The 23,264-nt window shown below is 52.7% G+C and overlaps 11 protein-coding genes across 11 annotated transcripts; 2 read left to right on the top strand and 9 right to left on the bottom strand.

The window, feature by feature from the left end:
• Positions 1–343: 343 nt before the first annotated feature.
• BKA58DRAFT_111891 (uncharacterized protein) lies at positions 344–2,641 on the bottom strand. The gene is made up of 2 exons (XM_046163943.1): positions 1,737–2,641; positions 344–1,686 (listed from the first exon to the last, which is right to left on the bottom strand). Exons 1-2 carry the CDS (start codon positions 2,494–2,496, stop codon positions 704–706), a joined length of 1,743 nt encoding a protein of 580 aa, XP_046030055.1. The 5' UTR covers positions 2,497–2,641; the 3' UTR covers positions 344–703.
• Positions 2,642–3,711: 1,070 nt separating this feature from the next.
• Positions 3,712–6,387, bottom strand: BKA58DRAFT_111822 (nitrogen regulatory protein OTam). The gene is made up of 2 exons (XM_046163942.1): positions 5,906–6,387; positions 3,712–5,671 (listed from the first exon to the last, which is right to left on the bottom strand). Exons 1-2 carry the CDS (start codon positions 6,247–6,249, stop codon positions 3,826–3,828), a joined length of 2,190 nt encoding a protein of 729 aa, XP_046030054.1. The 5' UTR covers positions 6,250–6,387; the 3' UTR covers positions 3,712–3,825.
• Positions 6,388–8,775: 2,388 nt separating this feature from the next.
• BKA58DRAFT_378877 (regulatory subunit of cyclin-dependent kinase) lies at positions 8,776–9,943 on the bottom strand. The gene is made up of 4 exons (XM_046169757.1): positions 9,592–9,943; positions 9,390–9,534; positions 9,280–9,338; positions 8,776–9,228 (listed from the first exon to the last, which is right to left on the bottom strand). Exons 1-4 carry the CDS (start codon positions 9,705–9,707, stop codon positions 9,195–9,197), a joined length of 354 nt encoding a protein of 117 aa, XP_046030053.1. The 5' UTR covers positions 9,708–9,943; the 3' UTR covers positions 8,776–9,194.
• A 497-nt stretch (positions 9,944–10,440) lies between these two features.
• Positions 10,441–11,124, bottom strand: BKA58DRAFT_418581 (uncharacterized protein; the record flags this gene model as incomplete). Its single annotated transcript, XM_046172674.1, has 1 exon — positions 10,441–11,124. The coding sequence occupies one exon, from the start codon at positions 11,122–11,124 to the stop codon at positions 10,450–10,452; it is 675 nt and encodes a 224-aa protein (XP_046030052.1). The 3' UTR covers positions 10,441–10,449.
• A 586-nt stretch (positions 11,125–11,710) lies between these two features.
• On the bottom strand, positions 11,711–12,253 carry BKA58DRAFT_409519 (uncharacterized protein; the record flags this gene model as incomplete). Its single annotated transcript, XM_046172152.1, has 1 exon — positions 11,711–12,253. One exon carries the CDS (start codon positions 12,251–12,253, stop codon positions 11,711–11,713), a length of 543 nt encoding a protein of 180 aa, XP_046030051.1.
• A 99-nt stretch (positions 12,254–12,352) lies between these two features.
• On the bottom strand, positions 12,353–13,636 carry BKA58DRAFT_378872 (uncharacterized protein). Its single transcript, XM_046169756.1, has 2 exons — positions 13,322–13,636; positions 12,353–13,218 (listed from the first exon to the last, which is right to left on the bottom strand). Exons 1-2 carry the CDS (start codon positions 13,373–13,375, stop codon positions 12,658–12,660), a joined length of 615 nt encoding a protein of 204 aa, XP_046030050.1. The 5' UTR covers positions 13,376–13,636; the 3' UTR covers positions 12,353–12,657.
• Positions 13,637–15,111: 1,475 nt separating this feature from the next.
• BKA58DRAFT_111792 (uncharacterized protein) lies at positions 15,112–16,164 on the top strand. Its single transcript, XM_046163941.1, has one exon. The coding sequence runs from the start codon at positions 15,215–15,217 to the stop codon at positions 15,944–15,946; it is 732 nt and encodes a 243-aa protein (XP_046030049.1). The 5' UTR covers positions 15,112–15,214; the 3' UTR covers positions 15,947–16,164.
• On the bottom strand, positions 16,165–17,847 carry BKA58DRAFT_111791 (replication factor C subunit 4). The gene is made up of 2 exons (XM_046163940.1): positions 17,577–17,847; positions 16,165–17,521 (listed from the first exon to the last, which is right to left on the bottom strand). Exons 1-2 carry the CDS (start codon positions 17,690–17,692, stop codon positions 16,384–16,386), a joined length of 1,254 nt encoding a protein of 417 aa, XP_046030048.1. The 5' UTR covers positions 17,693–17,847; the 3' UTR covers positions 16,165–16,383.
• Positions 17,848–17,999: 152 nt separating this feature from the next.
• BKA58DRAFT_378868 (NPL4 family-domain-containing protein) lies at positions 18,000–20,480 on the bottom strand. Its single transcript, XM_046169755.1, has 4 exons — positions 20,321–20,480; positions 20,075–20,271; positions 18,564–20,028; positions 18,000–18,515 (listed from the first exon to the last, which is right to left on the bottom strand). Exons 1-4 carry the CDS (start codon positions 20,330–20,332, stop codon positions 18,231–18,233), a joined length of 1,959 nt encoding a protein of 652 aa, XP_046030047.1. The 5' UTR covers positions 20,333–20,480; the 3' UTR covers positions 18,000–18,230.
• A 120-nt stretch (positions 20,481–20,600) lies between these two features.
• Positions 20,601–21,738, top strand: BKA58DRAFT_378865 (Sec62/63 complex, subunit Sec66). The gene is made up of 2 exons (XM_046169754.1): positions 20,601–21,149; positions 21,221–21,738. Exons 1-2 carry the CDS (start codon positions 20,754–20,756, stop codon positions 21,449–21,451), a joined length of 627 nt encoding a protein of 208 aa, XP_046030046.1. The 5' UTR covers positions 20,601–20,753; the 3' UTR covers positions 21,452–21,738.
• BKA58DRAFT_333837 (uncharacterized protein) lies at positions 21,739–23,182 on the bottom strand. Its single transcript, XM_046168209.1, has 2 exons — positions 22,874–23,182; positions 21,739–22,818 (listed from the first exon to the last, which is right to left on the bottom strand). Exons 1-2 carry the CDS (start codon positions 23,145–23,147, stop codon positions 21,908–21,910), a joined length of 1,185 nt encoding a protein of 394 aa, XP_046030045.1. The 5' UTR covers positions 23,148–23,182; the 3' UTR covers positions 21,739–21,907.
• Positions 23,183–23,264: the final 82 nt, after the last annotated feature.

Genomic DNA, 23,264 nt, shown 5'->3' with positions numbered 1-23,264 from the left:
CTCGCTAAAATATGCAAGATCACCCACTTGTCCACTATAACTTTTTTTTACCACTGTGTGCTGCTTGTCGCTCCTGTTCTTACAGGTTACAACGTGATGTTATAAGAGCAGAGTACATCTTGCGAATCTGACTTTCTAGGTCATCTGCGCGCATTCTCTGTTGAAGTAACGTTGTTTTTAGTTCTTAAATGTTGCTTGCATTGTCTTGCATTTCCCTGCATTTTACCTATGCAGCAAAGTTTTGACAGCCGTATCTTGCAATTATTTGTGATACTTTGCCGTTAGATAGTTATATGTTTATTACCCAAAGAGACTTGATTCTTGAGGTGTTTAGAGGTAACTTTGAAATTTCCTATGTATGCTATTAGGTCAATTGCACGTATGTGCGTACCTCTGGTTAAGATCAGTCGGGCTGGTGATATAAGTGTTTAGATGTTTTCCTCAACGCTGTTGTACTCCTCTACCATAACGAATTGAGTACATTATCTCAAGAGACCAGCTCCTCAAAGAATATTGCCTCCCACAATTCGCAATCCGACCGCATTACCACCCACTTCATCTACCACACCATCTCAATCAGGGCAAAATCTCAAGACGTTGAAGCCTACATCAACGTCAGATTTTGTAGTCTGTTGATATTGACCCAATGTATGCGGCAAACTCACTCGGTTTCTTCCTTGTCTTCCGCGACCCTCCCTCCCTCTCAAGGCGCAACATCCTTTGGCATTCCCTCAACCCCTAGATCAATCTCCTTGTCCAAATTCTCCAAGAACCCCTTGCCGCGGAAATCCTCCTTGCCAACCACCTTATCCATTATGCCCGCAACCTCCTCACACTTATTATACCACATTCTCTCGTAATTGTACTCTTCCACGGAATCATTCGGCATCATGATCCACTCGGGGATCGCACCCTTCTCTTGCTCACCATCTTTGTACCACCAAAACCTTGCCGTATCATCCTCTTTCGTGCGCCAGTTACCTCGGTTCCAGCCATGCTTCAGCGGAGAGTGTTTGTCCCATCCGCGGACGAGACTGCGGTAGTAGGCGATGGGGTGAATGTATTCGTTTGTATCGCCCAGATCACGGAGTCTGGTCCATTTCGGCGCTTTGGTGTCCTCGTTGTAACACTCGACTTCTTCGTGGCCGGGCATGCGTTGCCATGATCCGATGAAGTAGTATATCCCGCTGTAGGAGTCTACGAGGGGGCCTGTACCCCAGCTGAAGTCAAAGTTGGTGTGTGAGTGCGGTGGAGAACGCGGCGGGGCTTTGAGCGTGTCGCGGCCGATACCTGGAATGGAGATTGTTGGGAGCAGGTTCCACGCTTTTTGGAGGATGTTCTGGTGGTGATAGGTGCAGGCAAAGCGGAGTCGGAATAGCCAGCGCGTGTACTGGTCCATGGATAGCTGGAAGGCACGGCGGTCGATGGTAAGATAAGGGGAGATGACTTGAAGCATCCAGCAGAGGGTTGCTGTGGAGATGTTTTCCGAATCTCCCTTCATATCACCGAAAGCGTCTTGTGAACCACCGCCAATATTGGTGTGAACGCCAGGAAACCAAACCTGCTTCAGCTCCGGTGTTGGTCTGTCGGGATCGTCGACCAGACTCTTGGGAATGTACCAGAGAGTCGGGCGGAAAGCCCTCCGACGTTCATCCAAAGCCAACGCCTGAAATGCATGCTCGATATCTACAAATTGTTAGCCAGAATCACACGCTTCCACACCATCGCAAACTCACTCTCCGTCAGCTCGACGTTGTGAAACCCATACTTCGTCCTCGACCACGCCAGATCAATACCAATCAGATCAGGTACACCCAGCGAGCCAACCGTATCCCACACGCCAACCACCTTCACCTTCCTGCTACCCTCGCTGACAGCAAGCTCACCATGCGGTCGAATCTCCCATACTTCAGCCAGCAGTTTGAGATCACGCCAGTCGATGTTCCTGACATCTACGCCCTCTTTCTCCATCTGCAGACCCTTCTCGCTGAGCTTGCCTTTGGTGAACCATCTGTATTCATCCGTATCACGGAAGTCAACACCTTCTTCATTCCTTTGATACAGACGATATAGCTCCGGAAAGAATTGCATGTTGACTGGTGCAATCACACCGATATCCGAAACCAGTCCGGCAACCGCACGCGCCGTGTAGGCGCCTCTCGAAAACCCAAAACAGAAGATCTCATCGCCTGGCTCGTAGTTTTGCACAATGAAGTTGTAGGCTTCGATGACGTTCTCCGCGAGACCAGCTCCTGTGCCGCCTTGTCGTCGCCTCTCAGAGGTACTGAGATTCCCGGTTCCTATCCCAGAGTCATAGTACACGATCTGATGGAATTTCTTCGAGGCGTCGTTCTTGTCCGTGCCAACACGGGCGATCAGGCGGCAGAGCCTGGCAACATTTGAGGGTATGTTGTCTTTGCTGCTGACGCTAGATTGCCATGTGCCGTCGCAGCAGATCACTAGCCGTCGTCTCCAGGCGGTGTTGTCGTTGACCATGATGGCAGGAGGCAAGTTTGTGTGGGCAAATACGAAGAGAATAACAGAAAGCCGGTGGTCTGTAAGGCGCAATGTCGAATACAGGAAGGAGGATTGCGTATGAACAAATACAAGAACGCCGATCAGATACCAAGGCTGAACAGTTGGCAAGCGCGCAGGACGTCCGTCGTTATATGACACTCAGGGGCAAGCAAAAAGACAAATACACGCAGCACAAAAGACGAAGCTGACCGGTTCCAAGCCACGATCGCTGCATTCAGGCAATGGAGCAATGAGGCAGCGCAGCTTCTTCTATTTTATCCTCATCGAGTCGCACATCGCGAATGAGCCGATCAACGAATGCCCATGACGGACGCCTAATTCCCCATGTCGCCAATGCGCCCACCGCATTGTCCAAGTGCGGCTGAACGGGGGCTTGCCAAGCGACCTGTTTGGGCGGCTTGAAGCGCAGGTCCTACCCGCACGCCTTTGCATTTTCACCGAAGGACGGGTCAGACTGTGAACGCCTTCAGGGTGGTCTGATATGGCGCGGAGGTGTTGGGGTGAGAATCGCTCGTGTTCTATGCGTCGGCGCGCTGTCTGGACGTGAGAGAATGCGGTGTGCGTGTATGGGGCTTGTGCACGCGATCATCATTGTCCTTCGCCTACCTAGCTCTACTGTTGAACTTTGATTGCGATATCGAGAACACTCCTTGTGCACCTGTGGACAGTTGTGGTCGTGAACAGATCAATGTGTGATGAGAGCGTTGAGGGATCATGGGCGGGGTTCGAGGCGCAGGCAACGCGCTCAAGGCGTGTCAGCTGTTGCCCGAACCCTGAAGTAACAATACTCAGGCAACGGCAGGCACAGCCCTTTTCCAACTCAAAATGCCACAGCAACAGTCAGATTACTCTCAAAGGTTGCATTCTTGTTACATCAATGTCAGCTCAATACTTGCTTGTTTCACTCGGCACGTGCATGCTGTCTCAAAAAAAGGCCGAGTTTGCTTGCATCGCCGGAAGGCGGCAGCGTAACAATGAGTTATTCTTGGTGTCAATACCCTATATCCAGAAGGCGGTCTATACTATCATCGAACATCAAATCGTGACTAACAGTCGCTGAAGAGCGAATCCGTGGAGCATCCCAGTGCCGTCTGTCGCGATATGGCGCCATTTTGGCGCAATCCTAGAGCACCGTTGTGGCAGCCCCAGGCGTGCCTATATAACGCCCACCATCCCACCATGAAAAGAACGCTTAATCGCTGAACATCACAAGACTCCTTCCTGAAACTTGTACGACAAACTCGCGAGTCGTCAAAGATATACTATGAGCCCCTTGGCATCAACCACTCACATTGAGCGAGGCGAGTTACCAGCTGTATGCGGCCGACTGCCGTATTGAGATCCATCATTAAAGCCCTCGAAGCTTTCACCTGATGACATCCTTCTCAGATCGTTGTCGTCGCCCATGTCGACATCTTCCATCTCGTACCGGCCCGCTCCATTCGGGTTCTGCGGCGGTCCCATATTGGCAAAAGAACTGTATTGCCGTGGGGGCGCCGCGGGCGGAACGCCAGCACTACTAATTTGTTGTGCGAGGCTGGGCTTCTCTGCCAGGTTGTTGAGCATGGCGCGACTTGCGTCCAACATCGATACGGCGTACTCGAGGAAGTCCGCTCGCTTGGAAGAGACGGAAAGCGTCCAGCGGTACTCGCATAGCCTGAGCTTGTAGAATTCAGCTTCCTCCTTGGCGGGTGCCGTAGCCCATAGCAGCGACCCAAAGGTGCCGATGAGCGTAAAGTTGACCTTGGAAGCAAAGTACCAGAAGCCCTGCAAATGCTCCGGCTTCAGACGGTTCACAAAATCCATAGCAGAGATCAGTCGCGTCTTCGCGGCGTTGCGGCACATGAAGAGACCGTAAGAGTCGGGATTGGTGGAGTCGAGAGACTGTACAATGCGCCTATGGAGCGTGATCTCCGTCGCAAAGTACGCAAGATGCAGATACCCCGTCGAAGTGAGCTTGCCCTTCTCGGGGACGTTCATCTTGACCTCTGCGGGTAGCTTCTCGTGCCATTGACGGAGCTTGATTTGTACGGGCTTGGCGCGTGCGAGGATCAACTCGGTTGACTTTCTCCCTGCATTCGCAAAGTCGTGGATCGCCGTTTGGGTGTAAAATGTGTCCATGACTTCAGCCATGATCTGCGTGAGCCCAATCATTTGGGCAAACAGTATCCGGCCTCGGTGGCTCTCTGCCTGCTCCTCCTCTGATTCTTCCTGGCGCGTCTCGTATCCATCTCCTTCTTCGACAAAATCGTCTTCTGTAATCGGCTTCACCGCCCAGTTGGCATTGAAGATGTGCGATGGCCGGCCGTGGATGAGTGAGCTCCACTTGTCTTGCATGTACAACGCCCATGCGATGCGCTTCCTCAAGCCACGCTCCCAGAGAGGAACTGACCATGATGAGCAGTCGAGATGCAGGCCTAGTTCTTGACCAATAGCCACCAGCTGTGTTGTCAAGCTCCAAGAGTCCGCTTCAGGACGTTGCAACAACAACAAGCCAGCCTGTATCGTCGACAGTTTGGGGCGCTCCATAGCTAGTGTGAGCGCCTTCATAGCAATCGCTTCTAGCCGCGCTGCATCAGGTCTTGAGTAGTTTGCTAGCTTGGGGTCGAGAGACCACCAGTTGAGCGCCAGGATGTACATGCCAGCCAACAGGGCTGGTGAGAAGCCTCGATCGCCTCGGCGATATCGCTCGACAAATAGATGCTTCTGTATGATGGGGTAGTTTGGATGTACTACTTGGAAGTATAGATCTAGTAAAGCAGGGCCGTGTGGGTGCACAAGCTGCTCGACCTGACCCAACGCCTCAGACTCGCCGGCAAAGTCCTGTGTGTTCTCGTCAGGTAGCATAATGAAACATTCATGATCGTTCACACGTCGAAGCGTACCAAGGTCGAAGGTCGACTCGTTACGGGTATCGAACTGTGACAGGCCAATAAGCAGTGAATCGAACGGAGAACTCAGACCGATGTATCTGCTATGTTGGCGTCGCTGCAGTCCTAGTGTTTCTCCAAATTGAGGCAAGTGCAGACTCGCTATTTGAGACAGTGAGGGTTGCGGTGGTGGAGGACTTGGCGCGGTTGCTGTGATGGTGGGTGTTGATAGTGCTAGTGGCGGAGGATCTGAGTCGACGGATCTGCCAGAGGATGTCAGCACGACATCCAACCACACGCCGACGAACCAGGACGCCTGGCGAGGGCCACAGCTCCCGGTGCCACGACCACATGCGGGATGGAAAAAGCATGGAGTGCTACACGTGCGCACGTGACCTGGTAGCGTGACGCAAGAGGAATAGCAGATAACGGAGGTGATATATCTACGCGAGCCGTGGAATACAACGTGAAGCAGTAACTGGGTGGCCTAAACATACCTTTTCTTGGTGTTATTTGGCGAGTCCTTCTTCTCACCGTCAACGACCTTCCTCTTCCGCGGCAGTGGGCTTTGTACAAAGGTGCACTCCTGCTTGTGGAACTCGCACAAGACACACAAAGCAGCGCCCTCGTGTATTACACAGCGGCTCTTCCTCCTTCGGCACGCGTCACAAGGGCGTTCCCTCCGTGAGCGGATGTTAGATACTGGACCGTTGTTGGAGGTGGGCTTGCTCAAGCTCTCCTTGCTGGATGGTGACTTCTGTATCGTGCGAGGACGAGCTGGTGCTATAGAGACAACAGGACGTGGGCCCATGGCCGGCTGCTGCATTGCTACTGCCGTCATGGCTAGCTGGCGTGGTGGAAGGGTGCGATAAGGCTATGATAGACTACGGCCCGTTGGCTAGTTTCCGAATCAGGGTACAAATATCTCGCTATCGGAAGCAGGGTTCGTGACAGGTCTTATCGCGTGGGAGATAGGTAGTTCAATCGGTATATGGGAGATATCCCGGAAATGCAAATCCAGTTGGGTAATCCAATGGAGAGTCAGACGAGTCCTACTTAGGGCCCTAGGTTGCCGGTAACGGCGGCGAGGAGTATGAGGTGACTGATGGTTCGCGCCGTCATTGAAGGTCTACGAAAGAAGTAGAGGATGGGCGGAGGCGGGCGGGATGGCGGGATAAGCCTGGCCTTGGAGCTTGGAGACCTAGAACCCTGTGTGGGGAGAGAGCAGGCGCATAATCGGGGGTGGCAGTCGTATATACTGGAGTGATGCTGGAGAGCGCGCTGCGAGAGTCTTTTGTGGCAGACATGTGCTCGGGATGGGTTTCAAGATGCACGGTGCACGGATGTTGCTTGGAGGTAAGCTGGATGGGCTCTAGCGGCTTTCTGCATTCTATCTTACGTACAGCCGAGAGATAAGGACTTTGCGGTGGGCCAATGGCTGCCGTGCATGGCTTCCCCCACCTGAATAATGTGATCTTTCCATTACTCCAGCTGTTCCTTATCTGTGCGTGTGTACTACACAGGATCCAGTTTAACTGTCTAGAGGAATTACTCTTATGTACTCGTTACCATACTCCATAGTTTTAGTATTGGCGCATGCACGTCACCCACGGCTACGCATCATTATCTCTCGCCTAGCACTTGTAAACAGTTGACGACCGTTGGAGGGACCTTGCAGCTGACAGTTGCACCGCCGAATTTTTCTTCTGTGCAGCCTCGACAGCACATGGCACGATGTGATGGATCTAGACTTTGCCACGTTCCGAGGTTTTCACGAGTCGCCTCATAGCGAGGCAGCTCGCCCGACCTTGCCAGTATCCATGGTTATGGTATGAACGGCCTCCGCACGTGTCGCGTGTTCTCCACAAGCCCTACTGCCCTACTTAGCATAGGACCCTCGATAGCGATCTCCGCTCCGCTCTGCCCCTGGTCTCGTTTCTCACCGCTCGCACTTCAGGCAAAACGCTTTCCGCTCCGACCACCGGCAGTGCGCAGGACCCGAAAATCTCCGCCAATCCTAGTCAACGAGTTACATCTTGCCGTTGCATCTTGCCGTTGATGTCATAGCACTTTTCGCCGTTGACGCGATTCAGGGAGGTTGGTAAAGAACCGCGGCGCCGCCAAACCTCCCAAGACCGAAAAAGGCTGGAAAATCGGATGCGATCTACGCCAGTGTACGTAAAACGCAGGCTTAGCCTCGCACTGCCAACGACCTCAGACTTGGGTTGCGATGCTGCGGGATGACAGATGGATACCCAGCACCACGCTCAGTACTTCCGCATTCGTCCTCGCTTAAACTACCGTTTAATCTCTCAACAACGGAACGATATATCCTCCTCCGAATACTGGCAGTCGTTGTCGAAAGGCCCGTAAAGAAAGTCAGATCGCAATATTCCCCTCACCGCCCGCTTGATGCGACTGGCCTAAATAGCGGAGAGAAATCCGTCCGCTCAACCGCATGTAGATTTGAAAGGCCATGGGTTCGTGGTTGACATTACGAGATGTTTAAGCGCAGATCCGCATGTGAGAGACTAGAGTGTGTGGATTCTGCCCAGGCTGATGACATCTCAGGGAAAGTCGGGCCGCTTTTCTCCGGAGTGTGAATCATTCACTCCGTCGTCACGACTACATCTTGCGCCCTCTGAAGAGTCAGTCTAGTCTTTTCTCAGCGCAGTTCTACTGGATGTATACGAGCGCCCTTGACTCAGTAGTCTAAAACCTGCTTACTAGCCGTTGGAGTTCTTACGTAGTGTCTGCTTGAGCACATAACAGGAGGCAGGACTACCTTGACAATGCCCAGGTAACAGAAGTGCCAACACATCGTAGACGAAGCCTAAGCCTACAATGTCAATTTTTAGCCACCGCTGCAGGAATACGTGTAGGATGACGAACACTCAATTTGTCGTGAATCTACAGTCAGCATCTCCTTGCCACTAGCTTACTTGAGACCGACAATATACCGTTAAGTTGAATTCGGGCTGATTGATCTTCAAGATATACTCATACATTGAATTACTTCTTCAGGTTCTAGATTGACATGGTGGTAATATCCCTGTTTCTAGATGGCCGCAACGGACGCTACCCAGCACGGAGCGACTACAAGCATATTGCTCTCACGTCCGAGGACAGTGCCGGAGGCCATGGAGGTATTGCCATTGTGCTTGATGTTGGCCTGTCCGCATATGTTCGCTGTTGGAGTTGACTCAAGATTCTCTTCCCCATCAAGTAAACACAAGTAAACAGGTCAAGAAAAACTTACGCAGGGTCCCAGATTGACATGTGGGTAGACCAGAAAGTGAGGAGGGTGTGGGACGCGCTAGATTCGGTCCGTATGAGTATGCATACGTCAAGTTGCGCTTTCCGTGGCACTCTGGTGCAATAAGATCATTTCAACAAGTATCAGATTTGGACCAGGTGAGGTAGCTATGGATCTATCATAAACCCTCGTAGCAACTAACAGCCATATACCTAATCCATATTATCTTGCCCAATGTCCAGTACTCCTTACCCCTCCTGCCTCGGCCATATGTACAATTGTGGGCTTCGGGTACCCTATCATAATGGATATAGAGACGCGCTTTCGACCCGGTCGTAAACCTACAACCCCAGCGCATTGATCATACCACCGTAATCATATCGTCGTTATGTTTAACGCGCCTCGCTGGAAATGGATAAAGAAGGTATCGCGAATAGGCCGTCTCGTGTGCCGTGGTGGTGTGCGCAGCTACTGCGCGTGTTCAGTCAACGTGGAGGAGACCTTTGGCTGCGCCGCGGTTTGATGCTGAATCAGTGCATGGGAGGCTGATAGTTGATCGGTCGCCTGTTGGAGGATTAGCTTGCAGCGCGCGGTGTATGCACTGACACAACGTACTTGAAAAGCAAAATGTGAGGTTCTGGCTCATGGACCTCGTAGTGCTCCCATCCCAGACTCTGTTCCCAAGTCAGCATATATGTTGCAGCCTGGAGTTAGACCACGCGTACCTGTGTGATGCCCAGTGCCCGCCATTCCTCCTCCCATAGCAGCTTCAGTGTGCCTCGCGCGCCGTCGAAGTAGTCTTTTGGGATAGCCTTTAGCATCTGCTTAGGCAGCTGCACGTGGCGATATTCGTATGCGTCGTCCGAGTATCTGTGTTCGCGGTCAGTAAAGAAAACGCGCTGACCGCCTCTTGTGTTGACAACCCACCTCGCCGAGTAATGGATCGCGTCGACAAATTCATCCAGCTTTTCCTTCTCGTGCTCCGATAGCGGGCGCGGCTTCTTGTTTCGGCGCGTGAAGTCAATATCCAACTCGCCCGACATGGTGCGCGTAGGGTGGTGTGAAGAGCTCGTGTGCTCCGAGGTCGTCAGTGGGGTGTCGGCGGGTGGTAGAAGCGAGCGGGGCGGGCAGCTGCGTTGCCTAGCGGGAAGTCGCCGTCGTGGATGTGGGAAGAAGCGCTTGGATGCAGAGTCTCGTGTTCGGGCGCGTCGGGCGTGTAGTTATCGAGTGAGAGAAAGAATAGTTCAAGTAAATGAACCCAAACAGCTCTTGTTTACCCAGTCATGAAATTTGGTCGATTGTCCAAGCTTCTACGCTAACTCGGCTGCGGCCTAGCGTAACCGTCTTACCACGTTCTACCGCACCTGGGCAACGTCTTTCACCCCTGCATCTGCATCTCCGCTGATCAGCGACGTGCAGTCGAGTTTCGATGCAAACATTCTAACGCCAGCTTACGTACGCTTCACGTCTACAGTCACCGTTGTCTCTGTTCTTCTTCGTCCTCAAACATCTCCGGACACAGCAACCAGCCACAAATCTTATCTTATACTAATTACGTGCGGACCGCTGATGAAGCCGCATATATGTCTGGAGAATTCATGTCTTTCGCTTTGCAATACTTTCTCTAATCGCATACTGTCCACTACCCAAAGCCACAAACATATACCCCCAGAACAGGTAAATCCATGTGGCGTGCGCGTACGCTTACGCTTGCTCGTACTTGACAAACGCTGCTGAACGGACGCATGATCCGTCATCAATTCCAACGTTCACGCCGCTATCGGTTTACTGCGGGCACATTGGTAGTGCTTTCTCCCTATCACCTCTACGCACCTTCTCCTCCTGCTCAAATAGCTTCTCCAGCATCTCGCGCTCCGCACAGCCTTGCAACCACGGTGTCTTCGTATCCAAGTTCGGCCGTCCAAGCACACCCACCAACTGAGCACTGGCTTCCTCGATGGACCACTTCCTGATGGAGGCCTTGTGCAGTCGCTTCAACCCCACATTCCATGCTCTTTCGTTGAGTTTACTGAGGTGTAACACGTCCTCCAGGGCCGCGTCTTCTTCCTCTATCTGGTTCTTTTCCTGCCTGGCGCGTTGCAGGTATCGTGTCAAGAGGGTGATTGAAATTGCAAACCCGGTGATACCAGCGAGGATAATCGCAAAAATGGCGCCAATAGGACGTGTGTGTTCTGGTGTTGTATCCGTATACACGGCTGGAACCAGTATTGAAGGTTGTGTTTGCTGAGAGTGCGCTGTTGAGGTGAGGTGCGTAGTCAACGGCATGTCGACAATCAGCGAATCCGCGTGACCACTCTCGCTGGAACCAATGTCAGAATTGAAGATCCGCCGAGTTTTACTTTCTGGAAGGACTTCCGAAGCCTTGCCGTAGCAGCTGGCTGGCATACTAGGGTACTGATGCGTGTCGACGTCAATATGATCTCCTCCAATCTTCGCCATGATACCCAGTGTCAGACTCCGTCGATGTCGAGAGTGCCTGAGCCTGCACAGATACAAAGGTACTGTGTTTGCTTGCTGGTGTACGAAGCTCAGCGTATCGTTTGTACGATCCGAACTCGGGTAAAGGGCGGAACACAGAACTTTAAACAGGCCTTGACGGTCATACAATGACTATAATATTACTGGGTATAGGTAAGATGTAACCATAGCTCTACTGGCCGACGGGGCATACCTGTATCCTCGCTAATCTTACATTCCAGCTTGAGCAGCCACTAACTTACTAAGACGCGTACGAGTTCTCATTGCTACCCTGGCGGACGCACAGTCTGAACTGTGTGCTCTCTGGACCAAGATGATCGACCATGTCGGGCCATAAGGAGCTTGACACGATAGTTTCACGACAATCACAGGCGCAAGAAGAGAGATACGCTTGGTTAGCAAAACCATACATCAATGCGCTAACTTTCGTGCAACCAGACAAGTATTTCCCAGATGCTGATATGAGATAGTGAGAGATCGTATTGATCGACACTGTCTTTATTACAATTATCTCTAGATGCTCCCATCAAAACCTTCATCCAATCTCTCATTCCGTCCGATACTCCCCGCACACGATCCCATCCTTATCCGTCCTTTCAATAACTCTAGATTTCTTCGGCACGGCGCCACTATCCACTTTCTCATCTCTCCACTCCCACCTCAACTGTTTCTTTGGCCTCACCACCATCGCCTGCTGTATCTCCGGTTTCTTCTGTCCCAAGTCCCCATGAACCACATTGATGCCTTCATCCGTAACTCCGCATTCCAACCACTCGCTCGCTCTGTCGTCGCTTGCACTAGTCTTGATCTCGGGGAGTAATTCGATTGATGGTGATGGCGGTACGGACGAGTAGCGTTGCTGTAGGTCTTCGTAGTGCTCCTGTTGTATTTGCTGCCGTGAGAGGCGATGTGAGAGACGGGACTCTCGACCAGATTCGAGATCAAGTAGAGCGGGCTTGAATGTTGGTTGTCGACTGGTCTTCTTCTTGTTTTGATTGGTGAGACGGATGGCGAGGTACGCCAACATCAAGATGAGGATCGTAGATGTCAGAGCGATAAGTGCGAGAAAGAGATCCGTCAGAAAGCTCATATCGGCCATATTCAGCATGCCCATGGGGAAAATGTCAGTTTGCACCAACGCCTGCTGCGAGAGGTATACTGCAGTACTTAAGCCTGTCAGGTGCAACATGGGAGGTAATCACTGACCGGCGTGGTACTAGGAGAGGTCGTTATCAGGTAACCAGACCGGTGAAAGGATTTTGTATCCATGCATACGCTCAACTGTACGAGGGTCCGGCTATAATGCTCCGCGGTCGTGTTGTGTTGTGCAAAGTGGTACATAATATGGGAGAGAGAACTTGCACGACTTGCCATTAACTCGAGGGACAGGATGCCCATAGAAAGCTGGAAGTTGAAACGGCACGTGTGAGACAGAACTGAGATCGGGAAACGTACTTCTCTGGTCAGCATAACGGGTAGGTACAGCCCTACATCTCAAGCCGCCTGGTCCAACGCGCCCGTGTAGTCATATACAAGCCTAACCCTAACAACCTCATCACTCCCCACCTTCCTAACCACAAACTTCCTCGTCAGTTTCCTCTGACCCCCAATATCTGCGAACCCCCAAATCTGCCACGCAGTCCATTTGTTCGCCTCGTTCTCCACAAAACTCTCGACAATATCTCCTTCTTCTATCTCCTTCAACCAGCCTTCGGCCACATACTTTGCGTCTTCCTCGCTCACACCCGCAGCTTTTCCTTCTTCGACTGCCTTGGCCAGGGCAATGTAGCGCGACCGTCCCTTGACGGTGCCGAAGAGCCGGTCGACGTGCTCGCGGTAGTGCCAGTCTAGGATGCGGGTTTCAGTGGAGCCTTTGATGCCACCGGTTATGAGTTGGTCGATTTTGATTTCTGTCGTTGGCGTGTTGTCTTCGCCGTCTACAGTGGTTTGGTACAGGTGTTGGGTTACGGTTGCTGCGCCGAGGGCTTTGCGCGTCAGCCAGCCTATGCCTTGGAGGGCGAGGACGGCGTCAAAAGCATCCGAGAGGGATTTGTTCTGAGTTGTGTTAGGATGATGTTGCGATGTTGCGGTGTTTTGATGCGTGAGGTGTTGAAGGTATATAGAGAACATGATGATTTGAACAATTCTTGGAACTTACCATGACCCATTTTCCCTCAAGGTTCTTAATATCAGCGCTTGCTGGAGCTGCCATATTGCCTAGTATGTTTGTTGGTAGAACTGTAGTTTGGTACCACCCGACTTTGTCGTGAGAAGAGCTTCGAAAGCTATCGCGGGGCTTTGATGATTGGTAGCGGTGGGTACCGTCCTAGCTGGGGAAGGCCATGTGCACTGCATCTTATATGCCGGTCGCCCAAGCACCAAGCCTATTCAGAGGCGCCGTGTGGATTAGCACCTGCCTTAGTCGACAATCGTACACTGTCACGTTCGTACCTGAGCGAACATCATGCGTGGCGTTGTGGGAAGGGATGCCGAGGTTCGTCTGCTTTGGGGTAGCACCTCCGCGGGGAACCCTGGTCTTCCATTTCATTTGCGCTCGCATCAACTCTCTGCTTCCTCGACAGCCATCTACGGCACACCTCCAGCTTGGGACGGGTCGCATGTGAACACTGCTCGGGAGAAGGCTTCCTGGACGCGTAACTTCCCGTTCACGGACGGACGGGAGCAATGGGACGAATGTGACCCTCAGAAAGAATATCAGGGGTGACGAGGTTATTTTCAACTTTCGACATGTCACATCTCAATACTTCGCGCGTTCTCTTACTCATCTTCCGTCACCCACGATCTTCTTCTGCCTCTCGTATGAGGCAGGCTTGATGCAGCCGAAGCAAGGAGCACATGGGGGATACGATTGGCAAATTGGAAGACCACCTCGGAGTGACACATGATACTGCCGGCGATTAGCTTCCGGATCCGACGAGTCGTTCGTAGACCGTCCAACGCGGATCTGTGCAACACTTCGACTTCACCCACTGGGGAAACTCCAGCCAACCCGCGAGCACTATTCTAAGAACAGTTCCCTCGTCATACCTTACCTTCATCAATAGTTATCAGGCGCCGCACGTTTCGGTTTGTGAAATGTTCCGAAACAACGAGCATGTTTCAATGGCCGCAGACATGGTGAGGCTTAGCGCGCAAGCAACGTCAGAACTTGCAACAACCAACGGCACAGGGGGGCGAACATCATTAGAGAGTTCGCATCTGAGGTAAGGCTGCGACACGGAACGTATGTTGCTGGGGTTGGTCGATGCCTCAGAATGTCATGTCCAAACTACCCAGCCGCTCGGTAATTTTCCACTCAGCTTCAAATCTGGTTCGCCGGTTGCTTTTGTTTACCAGGCATCTCAACACGCGCTTTGATTATCTCTCTTTCGTGCGCACTGGAATTCGCAACTCGTATTTTCTTCGTTTTCTCATACCCAGTGTCTTCGTCACGAGATCACTCGTTTTCTTGTAGCACAGTCGCACCAAGTCTTATCAAACTTCTCGTCACTTGTCACTCATTGGACGTACACACGGCTTCGCGCTTCGCGCATCACCATTACCACCCTGACCCATTTCAGACGGTTACAGGCGCATTGAAAGACAAACCTGCACGTTCCAATCGGTCTTGCGCTTTCGAATTCTCACCGGCAACGCGCCATACTGTCGTTCTTACTGCTACTACGGCTCAGGAAGCCCGGGTACATAACGACTTGACCGAACGGTTCCCAACGATACTTTCTTTTTACCCAACGTCCCAAACGGTCAAACTGAACAGAGGGACCGAGCACTCTTTCCCCGCTCGATTCGACGTCATATCGCGCAAAAAGCTCGCGGTCGTGCATCGCAGTGACTCCACTGCACGCGTTTGTTTGTCAACAACAACTCATTATATTCACGACACTCGCTCTTACTCGAAATCTCACACTCGTTCATTATCCTTCTAAAGAACGATCAATCCCTCCACATTCTTTTATCCGCCACGCGACCATCACGCCAACCCATCTGAACACCATATCAATCACCCCAAATCGCGCAACTCCACACAACAATGAAGTCCCTCTCCATCCTCACGGCGTTTGCCTCCACCGGCGCCTTCGCATCTGCAATAAATTACGCCAACCTCCAAGACCGCGCCATCGATCCCGCAACCATGAATCCAACACTCCTCTCCGTCCTATCAGTACTGAAAACGGCTATGCCCACGGGCCCCAACGCCCCCATGCCAACAGGCGATCTGGAGCCGAATTGGTACCGGCAATTACCTGGGGATGTTAAGAGTCTATTGCCGGAGTTGTATCCCGCTGCTGCTGCGGTTGCGACGTCGGAGGTGGGCGCGGGTGTTGTGAGTCAGGCGCAGAGTACGGATGCGGTGGTGGTGAGTGCTTCCTCTTCTGCCTCATCATCTTTGTTATCGCTGTCCGAGTCTTCTGTAATCGCGCCTGCAACTGCATCTGCATCTACGTCTGCGATCGCATTTGCATCTGCGTCTTCCTCTTCCAACACCAGCGATACTTCCCTCACAACGTCTTCATCAACACCGCAGACCACACTTACTAAGTCATCACAGTCGGCGTCCACAATCACCAATGTGGTGTCGCCTTCGTCATCTATACTATCTCCAGATAGCGCTTCGCCCACAACTTCTTCGGCGACCCTAGCCAGCGCTTCAGCTACGCCATCGAATTCCCCATCTACTGGCAACCGATTCGCGGTCAAGACAGGGACACTAGCTGCGATCGCCATGTTTAGCGTTGGAGCCGGATTCTGCATCTTTGCATAGCCTTATAACGATCTAGGCTACGGCATTTGATGAGACTGCGCTGCGATCTGTCCGCACTCTTTCTTCATCTTTTCACGGGTATCTTTTGGAGTTGTATGTCTAGGAAAAAAGAGGGGTATTTGTGATTATTGGACGGACTGGATACCGACCACATGATGAGATGACATCCTCTGCATTGAGCGCTATACGACGAGCGCTGAGCGGGCGCACAACTTGCGCTTCTACTTGTTCATTTTTTTTGTACATCGTTCCTGAGATATCCCCGTACGATACGATACGAATGTAATGTAGCTTACTGTTTGATCGTGCAAATAAAGACGTTACCATGAGTGCTACAATCCCATCAAACCCGTTGATTATGTCGAATATGTCTCTTCATGTCCCGCACCCAGTATGCTTTACAGAGACATAATCCCCATGAGAGCGCCGTTACTCCCTCAGAGACAAAGCACCCCCGCAACCCTAACCCCCAAATCCAGCACAGCAAGATGTTCATCCCCACCATCAACAAGCCTCTTATCCGTCTCACTAAACACGCCTGCAAGCCTAACCTTCTTCACATCCTCAACCCTCTCGTCAAACATGATCTGTTCGTACAACTGGCCCACAGTCTGCGACGCGCTCCACCCTTCTGCAATCATATTCTCCACCACCTTGGCAATCTCGTTGTAGCGTATCGACTTGGTAGCCGAAGACTTGGGGAAGAGCGAGTCGCTGAACGAAGATAGCGTAGCTGGAGGCAGCACACCCGCGATCTCAGCGATAATGGGGAGGGAAACAGCGGGTGTCTGAGTCGGCGCCGCCGCAGCAGAATCGATATCCATCTCGTCTTCCTCGGCAACAACCTTCTTCTTCTTTTTGCCCCCCGCACCCTGAGCCTGGACGACAGCCCCCACAAGCCTCGCCGCAGATTGCAAGAACGTAATCGCTTTCCGCAAATCGCCATCTGCGACTCTGACCAACTCCTCCGCAACCCCTTCTTCCAATGCCACATTTTCCAACCTTGCGATGTCGCCAACGCGCTTAACCGCATTCCCCTGATCCAAACTCTTGAACCTGAACTTCGAACACCTCGACGCCAGCGGATCGATAATCCTCGTGACGTAATTACAAACGAGACAAAACCTTGTCATGCGACTGTACGTTTCCATAGTCCTACGCAGCGCACTCTGCGCATCCTGCGTCATGCTATCCGCCTCATCCAGCACAATGATTTTGAACGGCGGACACGGGTATTTATCTCTGTACCGCACTGTCTTTGTTTCGCCGCTGCTCGCATCTTCCGTCATGACGTTGTAGGTAGGCGCGACGCTGAGTTGCTGGCGCGCGAAGTCTTTAACTTTTTGGCGCACGATGCTGATGCCGCGTTCGTCTGAGGCGTTTAGTTCTAGGACGCGCGATTTCATGAGTTCGGGACCGTAGAGTTCTTTGGCGAGGGCAAGGATCGTGGACGTTTTTCCTGTGCCTGGCGGGCCGTAGAAGAGCATGTGCGGGAGGTTGGACGATTGCATCGTGCGAGACAGGATTTGGATTGTGTTGTCTTGGGCTGTTACCTCGGAGAGGGTTTTGGGGCGGCTGTGATGCTGTTAGTATGGGTGCTGGAGGATGTGTTTAGGTGTTGCGTTCGTACTATTTCTCAACCCATGGCTGCATGCGATTGGGCTCTTGCTTCGTTGTAGGCGCTTTAGATGAGCTCGCTTTTGCAGCGGCTTGTTGCCTCGCTTTTACGTTGAAGAAATCGGCCATTGTGGTGGTTGTGTAGAGATTGAGGTGTTGAGGTTGGGATGTTGAGCTCGACTGCTAAAGTGCGACGCGTCGACGCGAGACCGCGAACTCACGTTTCTGCACAGACCACGTCGTCTTTCTCCAACCATGTCATCACTGCTGCATGCGAAATAGCCCATTATGCCCTCAATTATGCTCAAGAGATTGGAATCTCATATAGATGTACCCATAATTCACGTCGATGTCGAACAAATCAAACCATTAGCGCAAACAACGGGGGACAGCGACCCCTGCGGACAGGTCTCACGGCAGTAGAAGATGTCAAAAACACAGTTCAACGGATAAATTGCACATCTTGGTTTCTTCTCGACCGATCACCAGATGTCAGAAATCTGCGACGACGCCAGACAATGCATGCACTTCCGCTCATACCGAGCTCCTCAACTCCATCCAGTATGCCCACCACATCTACGCACCATGCGCGTTTCCATTGTCGCTCGGATTACAGACCTATGGTGTCAGAGGTCGCGCCCCAGGAGTGTGACTAGCCTGAACTAATCTACTTCCCAAGCTTAACCCCCTTTACCCTCTTAGCCAACTGTACTGAATCGGAATCTGAGCCATAGGAGGACTGTCGCATCGTACCGCGGGTGTGGTCTAGGGCTGCAGCCCCCCTACTGGCCGACTGGGAGAGGGACGAAGATTGATAGGAACGTTTCGGGGGGCGCTCACCACTTTCTTTGAGGATGGTCAGAAGGGTTGCCCAACCTCCGGTATGTTGGAGCGCTGAGCCTTCTGAAGTGTCGTGCGTTGATGCTACCTTGAAGAGCAGTGACTCTTCATCCTAATTATACAGTTAGCAACGTATCCATGCAGTTTTGCATTAACGTACCTTTGATAGAATGCCGAGATTATGAATGAAGCACAGCATATGGAAATTCGAAATGGCGTTGAGGCCGCTGGTCGTGTTGAGTGCCAGCCCGTTCGCTCGAGCGTTGAGAGCTTTGCCAAGATGTGAGATCTCTGGCATCTCGCCCATAGCCTCACGGTTCTCAATCGGAAATTTGCCACCGGTGAAGAGAGGATTTGGCTGAGTAGGGAAACCGTGTGTTAGTGTAAGCAGCAGATATTCCACAGGGAAGTCGGGCTTAGCAATTTCTTGTACGTTCGCGCCGTGCTCGTTGATCCTTCGGTAGAAAACTTCGGGGATGTACCGCGCGCGGTTCAAAGCTTCGTTATCTTCTTCCGATTGAACAAGCATGACTGATGGCTCGGCTGAAGGCTCGATGATGTCGGCGCGAACCATCTCGACGGCGTCGTTCGAAACCTGGTATGAGGAGATGCCAATCTGACCTTGGTCATCACCGCTGATTACACATGTAACAAAGTTGGATCCGTGTCGTCCAGTGTCACTCCACTTGGAAGGCCGGGGGTACCTTGCTTGGTATCGTGCTGCGAATGTGATTTCGAGGGAAGAAAGGTAGTATGAGTCCATGTGCCGCTTGCAGATAACGGAGCCGTCGCCCTTGTCCGCGTCGAGCAGATCGGTAAATATCACTCCGACCCGTTGCAGCCCACACTGTGCGGCGATCTCGTCAATCTCCTTCTCGTTGTCCCACTCGCCTAACGAGATACCGTCCGCCTCATTGACTTGCGGTGGCTCGTAGATGGTCTCGACAACAGCCTTTGTTCCCAGCGGCACCTCAGTATACTCCTCGTACCTGCCGTACAAGAAGCCCAGTCGCTGACAGCCAGTCTGTCTCCAGAAGTTGATCACATCGTCCACCACCTGTATCGAGGCGAACTCGACGTGATCTACCATGCGGTACTCTTGTGGCTTCAGCGAGATGGCGCTAGGCATGCACTTGGTGCAGATACCCTCTGGAAATGGCTTGTGTCCCGATGGACAGTCGGGGCGTACGCGGTAGTAGGGTTCGGTCAGCGGTGGCATGTACGAGCTACCGAGCTCTGGCCTGTTCTTCGCCGAGTTGACTTTGCGGAGGTATGAATGGAACGAGAGGTGCTTGATCTTCTTCTCGGCGAGGTATGCGGGCGAGTAGGGTTCGAGGGGCATACAGTAGTCGCACATGCCCTTGGGTCCGTGGGAACACATGCGAGCGTCGCGTTTCCTAGGGATTTTGCCATCTTGTCTGTCTAGCCTGTCGTCGAGCGGGGACTGCCTGACAACCTCCCATGGGTTCTTTATGGTTTGCATGGCATCGCCGATGGGAACGGAGCCCATGTTGGTCTCTTCGACGGCCTTGCCATTTAGTCGTGCGCCGCCGGTCGAAGGTGCAGCATGGCCGTTCGGTGCCGCAGACTGCTCCTCGAAGGACAGGAAGAGTTGCGCGCCGTTTCTATGGCATCATTAGCTGTGAAGACGAGCTTGGGTAAGCTACGTACGATAGTCCCACTTTCTTGAAGCTTACGCCCTCAAGGCCAGCAAGCTTCCTCGCGTCGCCTCCCTGCGGCTTGTTGCTAACACTGATGCTCTGGATGTCGACAGTCTTGGGCAGCTTCTCGGCAACCTGGGGCAGGATCGACGAGAAGGTGTCCTCGGGCTGTACCGTCAACCTGAACTGGCCGTCTTTGCTGACGAACTGATGCAAAGTTAGTAATATATCGCAGGTATTCCGCATAACGACATACCCTCAATATCATGATCGGAACGCTATGAATTCCGGGGTGGAGTTGATAAAGTCGATGTAGGTGGTAGGGTAGAGGTAAGAGTTTTGGGAGGAAAGCGCGATCAGAAGAAATAAGTAGACAAAGGCGAGGTGCAGTCGTGAACCTTGGTTGGTGTTGGCGATTGATTCGAGAAGGCGCCTGTAGCGGAGCGGACATGGATGACGCAGACGCGCTAGAATGGCGCTAGTCGAGCGCGGAACTGGACAGATATTCGAATGTATCGATAAGTGAGACAACAGCGACTCACCCTCCCACTTGGTCTTCACCTACCCCGTATCTCACTACCGAGAACACCGTCGCTCCTTCATATCTCTAACGCCAGCACCTGCATCGAAAAGCGAGCTCGCCAAACCTCTTCACACTCCGCGCAAACAACCCACACACAACATTCACCATGTGGCCCTTCGACATAGTCGACTGGGTAATGCTTACCGTGCCCATCGCTTACATCGGTATTCTCGCCGGATCATTTACTGTCTTCACAAACCTCTACCGCAAGCGTCAAGCCGCCAACGCCGCATCCCTCGAACCCTGGTTCCCCACACATCTCCAGCGCAATGTCTACCTCTCCCTGCTACACATGGACGAACCCAAGGTACCGGACAGCGTACTCAAGGCTGCGCTATTGCGCCGCGCAACCGAGGACATACATAGGATTGTGCAGATAAGAAACGCGAAGCAGGCGCTGCAGGCATTGTTGCAGAGGGGTAGTGTGGGCGATGATCTGTGGCAGCGATTCCAGCGGGCGGAGAAGGAGATCGAGGAGGAACTCAGAGATGTCGTCAACGAGGTGAGTCCTAAGAGTCGAGATTGAAGTCGGATGGCTTCGCAATTCTTTGAGCATGACTGACATCAAGACAGGCCAATGCCTTCGCACCGAATTGGGGCCAGACCATCTTCCAGTCCGCTTCAGAAATGGCACAGAACAACCACATCCGCGAGCGTCTCGGTGAGATTACGGCAAAGGCACCAGCAGAGAAGGAGTGGTGGGAGAACCGCAGGGCTGGCATCCAGTCCGAGTTCATGAAGGAGTTGGACGAGGAGAAGGCTAAGAGCGACGACGGTGTAATGGTGGAGAAGGCCAAGGCATGAGCAGTGTAAAGTCATGATGATGCGCGCGTTTATTTCTAGGGGTCGAACATGTGGTTGCTGAAGATGTCTAGGGCCATGGCCTTTGCAGCATTTGTGTAGCTATCCATTACGCCTGTTAGATGTCTCAGACGCTCTGTTTTGATGTATTCAGGAACATGGCGTCTGCGACATTTGACAGGCATCCTGGACAGCTACACATCAGTAGCTACGTGAGCGAATCAACACGTTGTCATCACCGTTTACGGTCGAATTACTGGACTTGAGCAGATGGTGAACACTGTCAGACTTGTATCAACTTGTTCAAATGCTAAATTGCAGTGCTATAAACGCCATTATCCCATAGAGTACAAGCCCCATACTGCTAACTAACAAAGACTGTCTGTCGTACACCAGATATACAATGCTCGATCTTCCTTCTCCCTCCTATCTTCACCACTTCCTACATTCATCAACCTCCTACTTCCTTGTGGGACCGCTGACACCGGCACCGATAACACTGGGCAGCTCCTCGGCGCCCATGGAGTAGAGCATGCCGATACCAGCAGAGATCAAGAAAGCCAGAGTGACACCGGCACCAACAAAGAGCCAGAACTCAACCGAGATGTCCTTCTTCTGGCAAGCGGGGCCGCCCCAGTAGGTGACTTTTCTCTGGCCCTCCATGCCCTTTCCGTCCTTGTGCTCGACCGTAGCGGCGCAGGCGCATCCGTAGCAGTCAACTGTCTCCTGATCGGAACCGGATCCACGTCCCTTGTGGAGGAGCTTGCACTCGCCGTGGCTGGAGCAGTTGTGGGTCTGAGTCTCGCAAGCCGACATGGACTTGAAGCAGCTAGGAAGGATACCGCGAACAGGTCCCTTGTTCTTGTCGGCCGCGATGATGACAGGGAAGTCTTCAAGGTCAGGCACCTTGGAGACAGCAGGTACGGGCTGCGAGGAGAGGATTGCCTCGGGATTCTGGCGGCGGGCCTCCTTGGAGGGGACATCGTAGGCGCCCCACGGTTGGGCAGCGCGCTTGGACTTGGACTTGGCTGAACGCGGCATCATTACGACAGTCGTGGAGAAACCCGTCTCCTCGGCCTTCTTGTTGACGTTGCTCAGCACTTGGGCAATCTGCTCAGTCGATAGGCCGTCTTTGGTGCCAGTGGTCCAGATGTTGAGGTAGCCATTGTAAGCGTCAGACTTCTCGTTTGGCGGGAGCGCCGACTCAATGTCGAAGTTGGACGTGTATGTCCGTTGCTGGGGGTCTGCGAGTTCCGGCAGCGACTTGGCTTGTACTATGAAGTCCATGACCAGGCGTTGGTTATCCTCGATAGATGGCGCACTGGATATCGCAAAGTCGTGTGAGCGGTCTGATCCATCGTTGATGATGACTGATAGCTCGGGTTAGTCGGTATCCTTCGCGATGCTGTCGTCACGTATGCCCACCTGTTGCCTCATCTTGCTCGGCGCCCTCCACCCACATCAGCAGGTGCGCCTTGGATTGCTCTGCATCATCTGCGCCAAACAGCTTCTGGTGCCTTCCTCCATACGTGTTGATGTGTCTGATTGTCTCGGCGTCGGGGTGGTCGACAGAGTGGAATCGCGATAGGCCCAGGCGCTGGGCAATGATGAGACGCGCTGTCTCGGGACTGACAGTGGGGCGAGCTGCAAGGACGGTGCAGTACAGCGATGAGGCGACAAAGGCCCCGGATAGCTTCATGGTGGCGGTGAGGATGGAGTTGAGGTCGTTCCGCGATGATGCAGGTGCATCATCGCCATCCTGAGCTGCGCTGCGACCTAGACGGAACTAGCGCCGAACCTGCCTCACCTCCGCCCG

Source organism: Alternaria rosae (genome assembly GCF_020736505.1).
Source record: "Alternaria rosae strain MPI-PUGE-AT-0040 chromosome Unknown BKA58scaffold_2, whole genome shotgun sequence".
Lineage (NCBI taxonomy): Eukaryota > Fungi > Ascomycota > Dothideomycetes > Pleosporales > Pleosporaceae > Alternaria > Alternaria rosae.
The sequence above is the reverse complement of the archived record's forward strand: the minus strand, read 5'-3'. Positions and strand labels throughout refer to the sequence as shown.

Coding starts and splice junctions, on each gene's coding strand:
- BKA58DRAFT_378872 (XM_046169756.1), bottom strand. CDS start 13,375: ATGGCAGCTCCAGCAAGCGCTGATATTAAGAACCTTGAGGGAAAATGG. Junction 13,219..13,321: donor TTGAGGGAAAATGGGTCATG/GTAAGTTCCAAG, acceptor AACACAACTCAG/AACAAATCCCTCTCGGATGC.
- BKA58DRAFT_378868 (XM_046169755.1), bottom strand. Junction 20,029..20,074: donor TTCAAGAAAGTGGGACTATC/GTACGTAGCTTA, acceptor ATGATGCCATAG/AAACGGCGCGCAACTCTTCC. Junction 18,516..18,563: donor ATCTCGGCATTCTATCAAAG/GTACGTTAATGC, acceptor CTGTATAATTAG/GATGAAGAGTCACTGCTCTT.
- BKA58DRAFT_333837 (XM_046168209.1), bottom strand. CDS start 23,147: ATGAAGCTATCCGGGGCCTTTGTCGCCTCATCGCTGTACTGCACCGTC. Junction 22,819..22,873: donor CGAGCAAGATGAGGCAACAG/GTGGGCATACGT, acceptor CCGAGCTATCAG/TCATCATCAACGATGGATCA.
- BKA58DRAFT_111891 (XM_046163943.1), bottom strand. CDS start 2,496: ATGGTCAACGACAACACCGCCTGGAGACGACGGCTAGTGATCTGCTGC. Junction 1,687..1,736: donor CAACGTCGAGCTGACGGAGA/GTGAGTTTGCGA, acceptor AACAATTTGTAG/ATATCGAGCATGCATTTCAG.
- BKA58DRAFT_111822 (XM_046163942.1), bottom strand. CDS start 6,249: ATGACGGCAGTAGCAATGCAGCAGCCGGCCATGGGCCCACGTCCTGTT. Junction 5,672..5,905: donor CCAAATAACACCAAGAAAAG/GTATGTTTAGGC, acceptor ATCCTCTGGCAG/ATCCGTCGACTCAGATCCTC.
- BKA58DRAFT_111792 (XM_046163941.1), top strand. CDS start 15,215: ATGAAGTCCCTCTCCATCCTCACGGCGTTTGCCTCCACCGGCGCCTTC.
- BKA58DRAFT_111791 (XM_046163940.1), bottom strand. CDS start 17,692: ATGGCCGATTTCTTCAACGTAAAAGCGAGGCAACAAGCCGCTGCAAAA. Junction 17,522..17,576: donor CAGCCATGGGTTGAGAAATA/GTACGAACGCAA, acceptor ACAGCATCACAG/CCGCCCCAAAACCCTCTCCG.
- BKA58DRAFT_378865 (XM_046169754.1), top strand. CDS start 20,754: ATGTGGCCCTTCGACATAGTCGACTGGGTAATGCTTACCGTGCCCATC. Junction 21,150..21,220: donor TCAGAGATGTCGTCAACGAG/GTGAGTCCTAAG, acceptor ACATCAAGACAG/GCCAATGCCTTCGCACCGAA.
- BKA58DRAFT_378877 (XM_046169757.1), bottom strand. CDS start 9,707: ATGTCGGGCGAGTTGGATATTGACTTCACGCGCCGAAACAAGAAGCCG. Junction 9,339..9,389: donor GGGCACTGGGCATCACACAG/GTACGCGTGGTC, acceptor ACTTGGGAACAG/AGTCTGGGATGGGAGCACTA. Junction 9,229..9,279: donor CCTCACATTTTGCTTTTCAA/GTACGTTGTGTC, acceptor ATCCTCCAACAG/GCGACCGATCAACTATCAGC.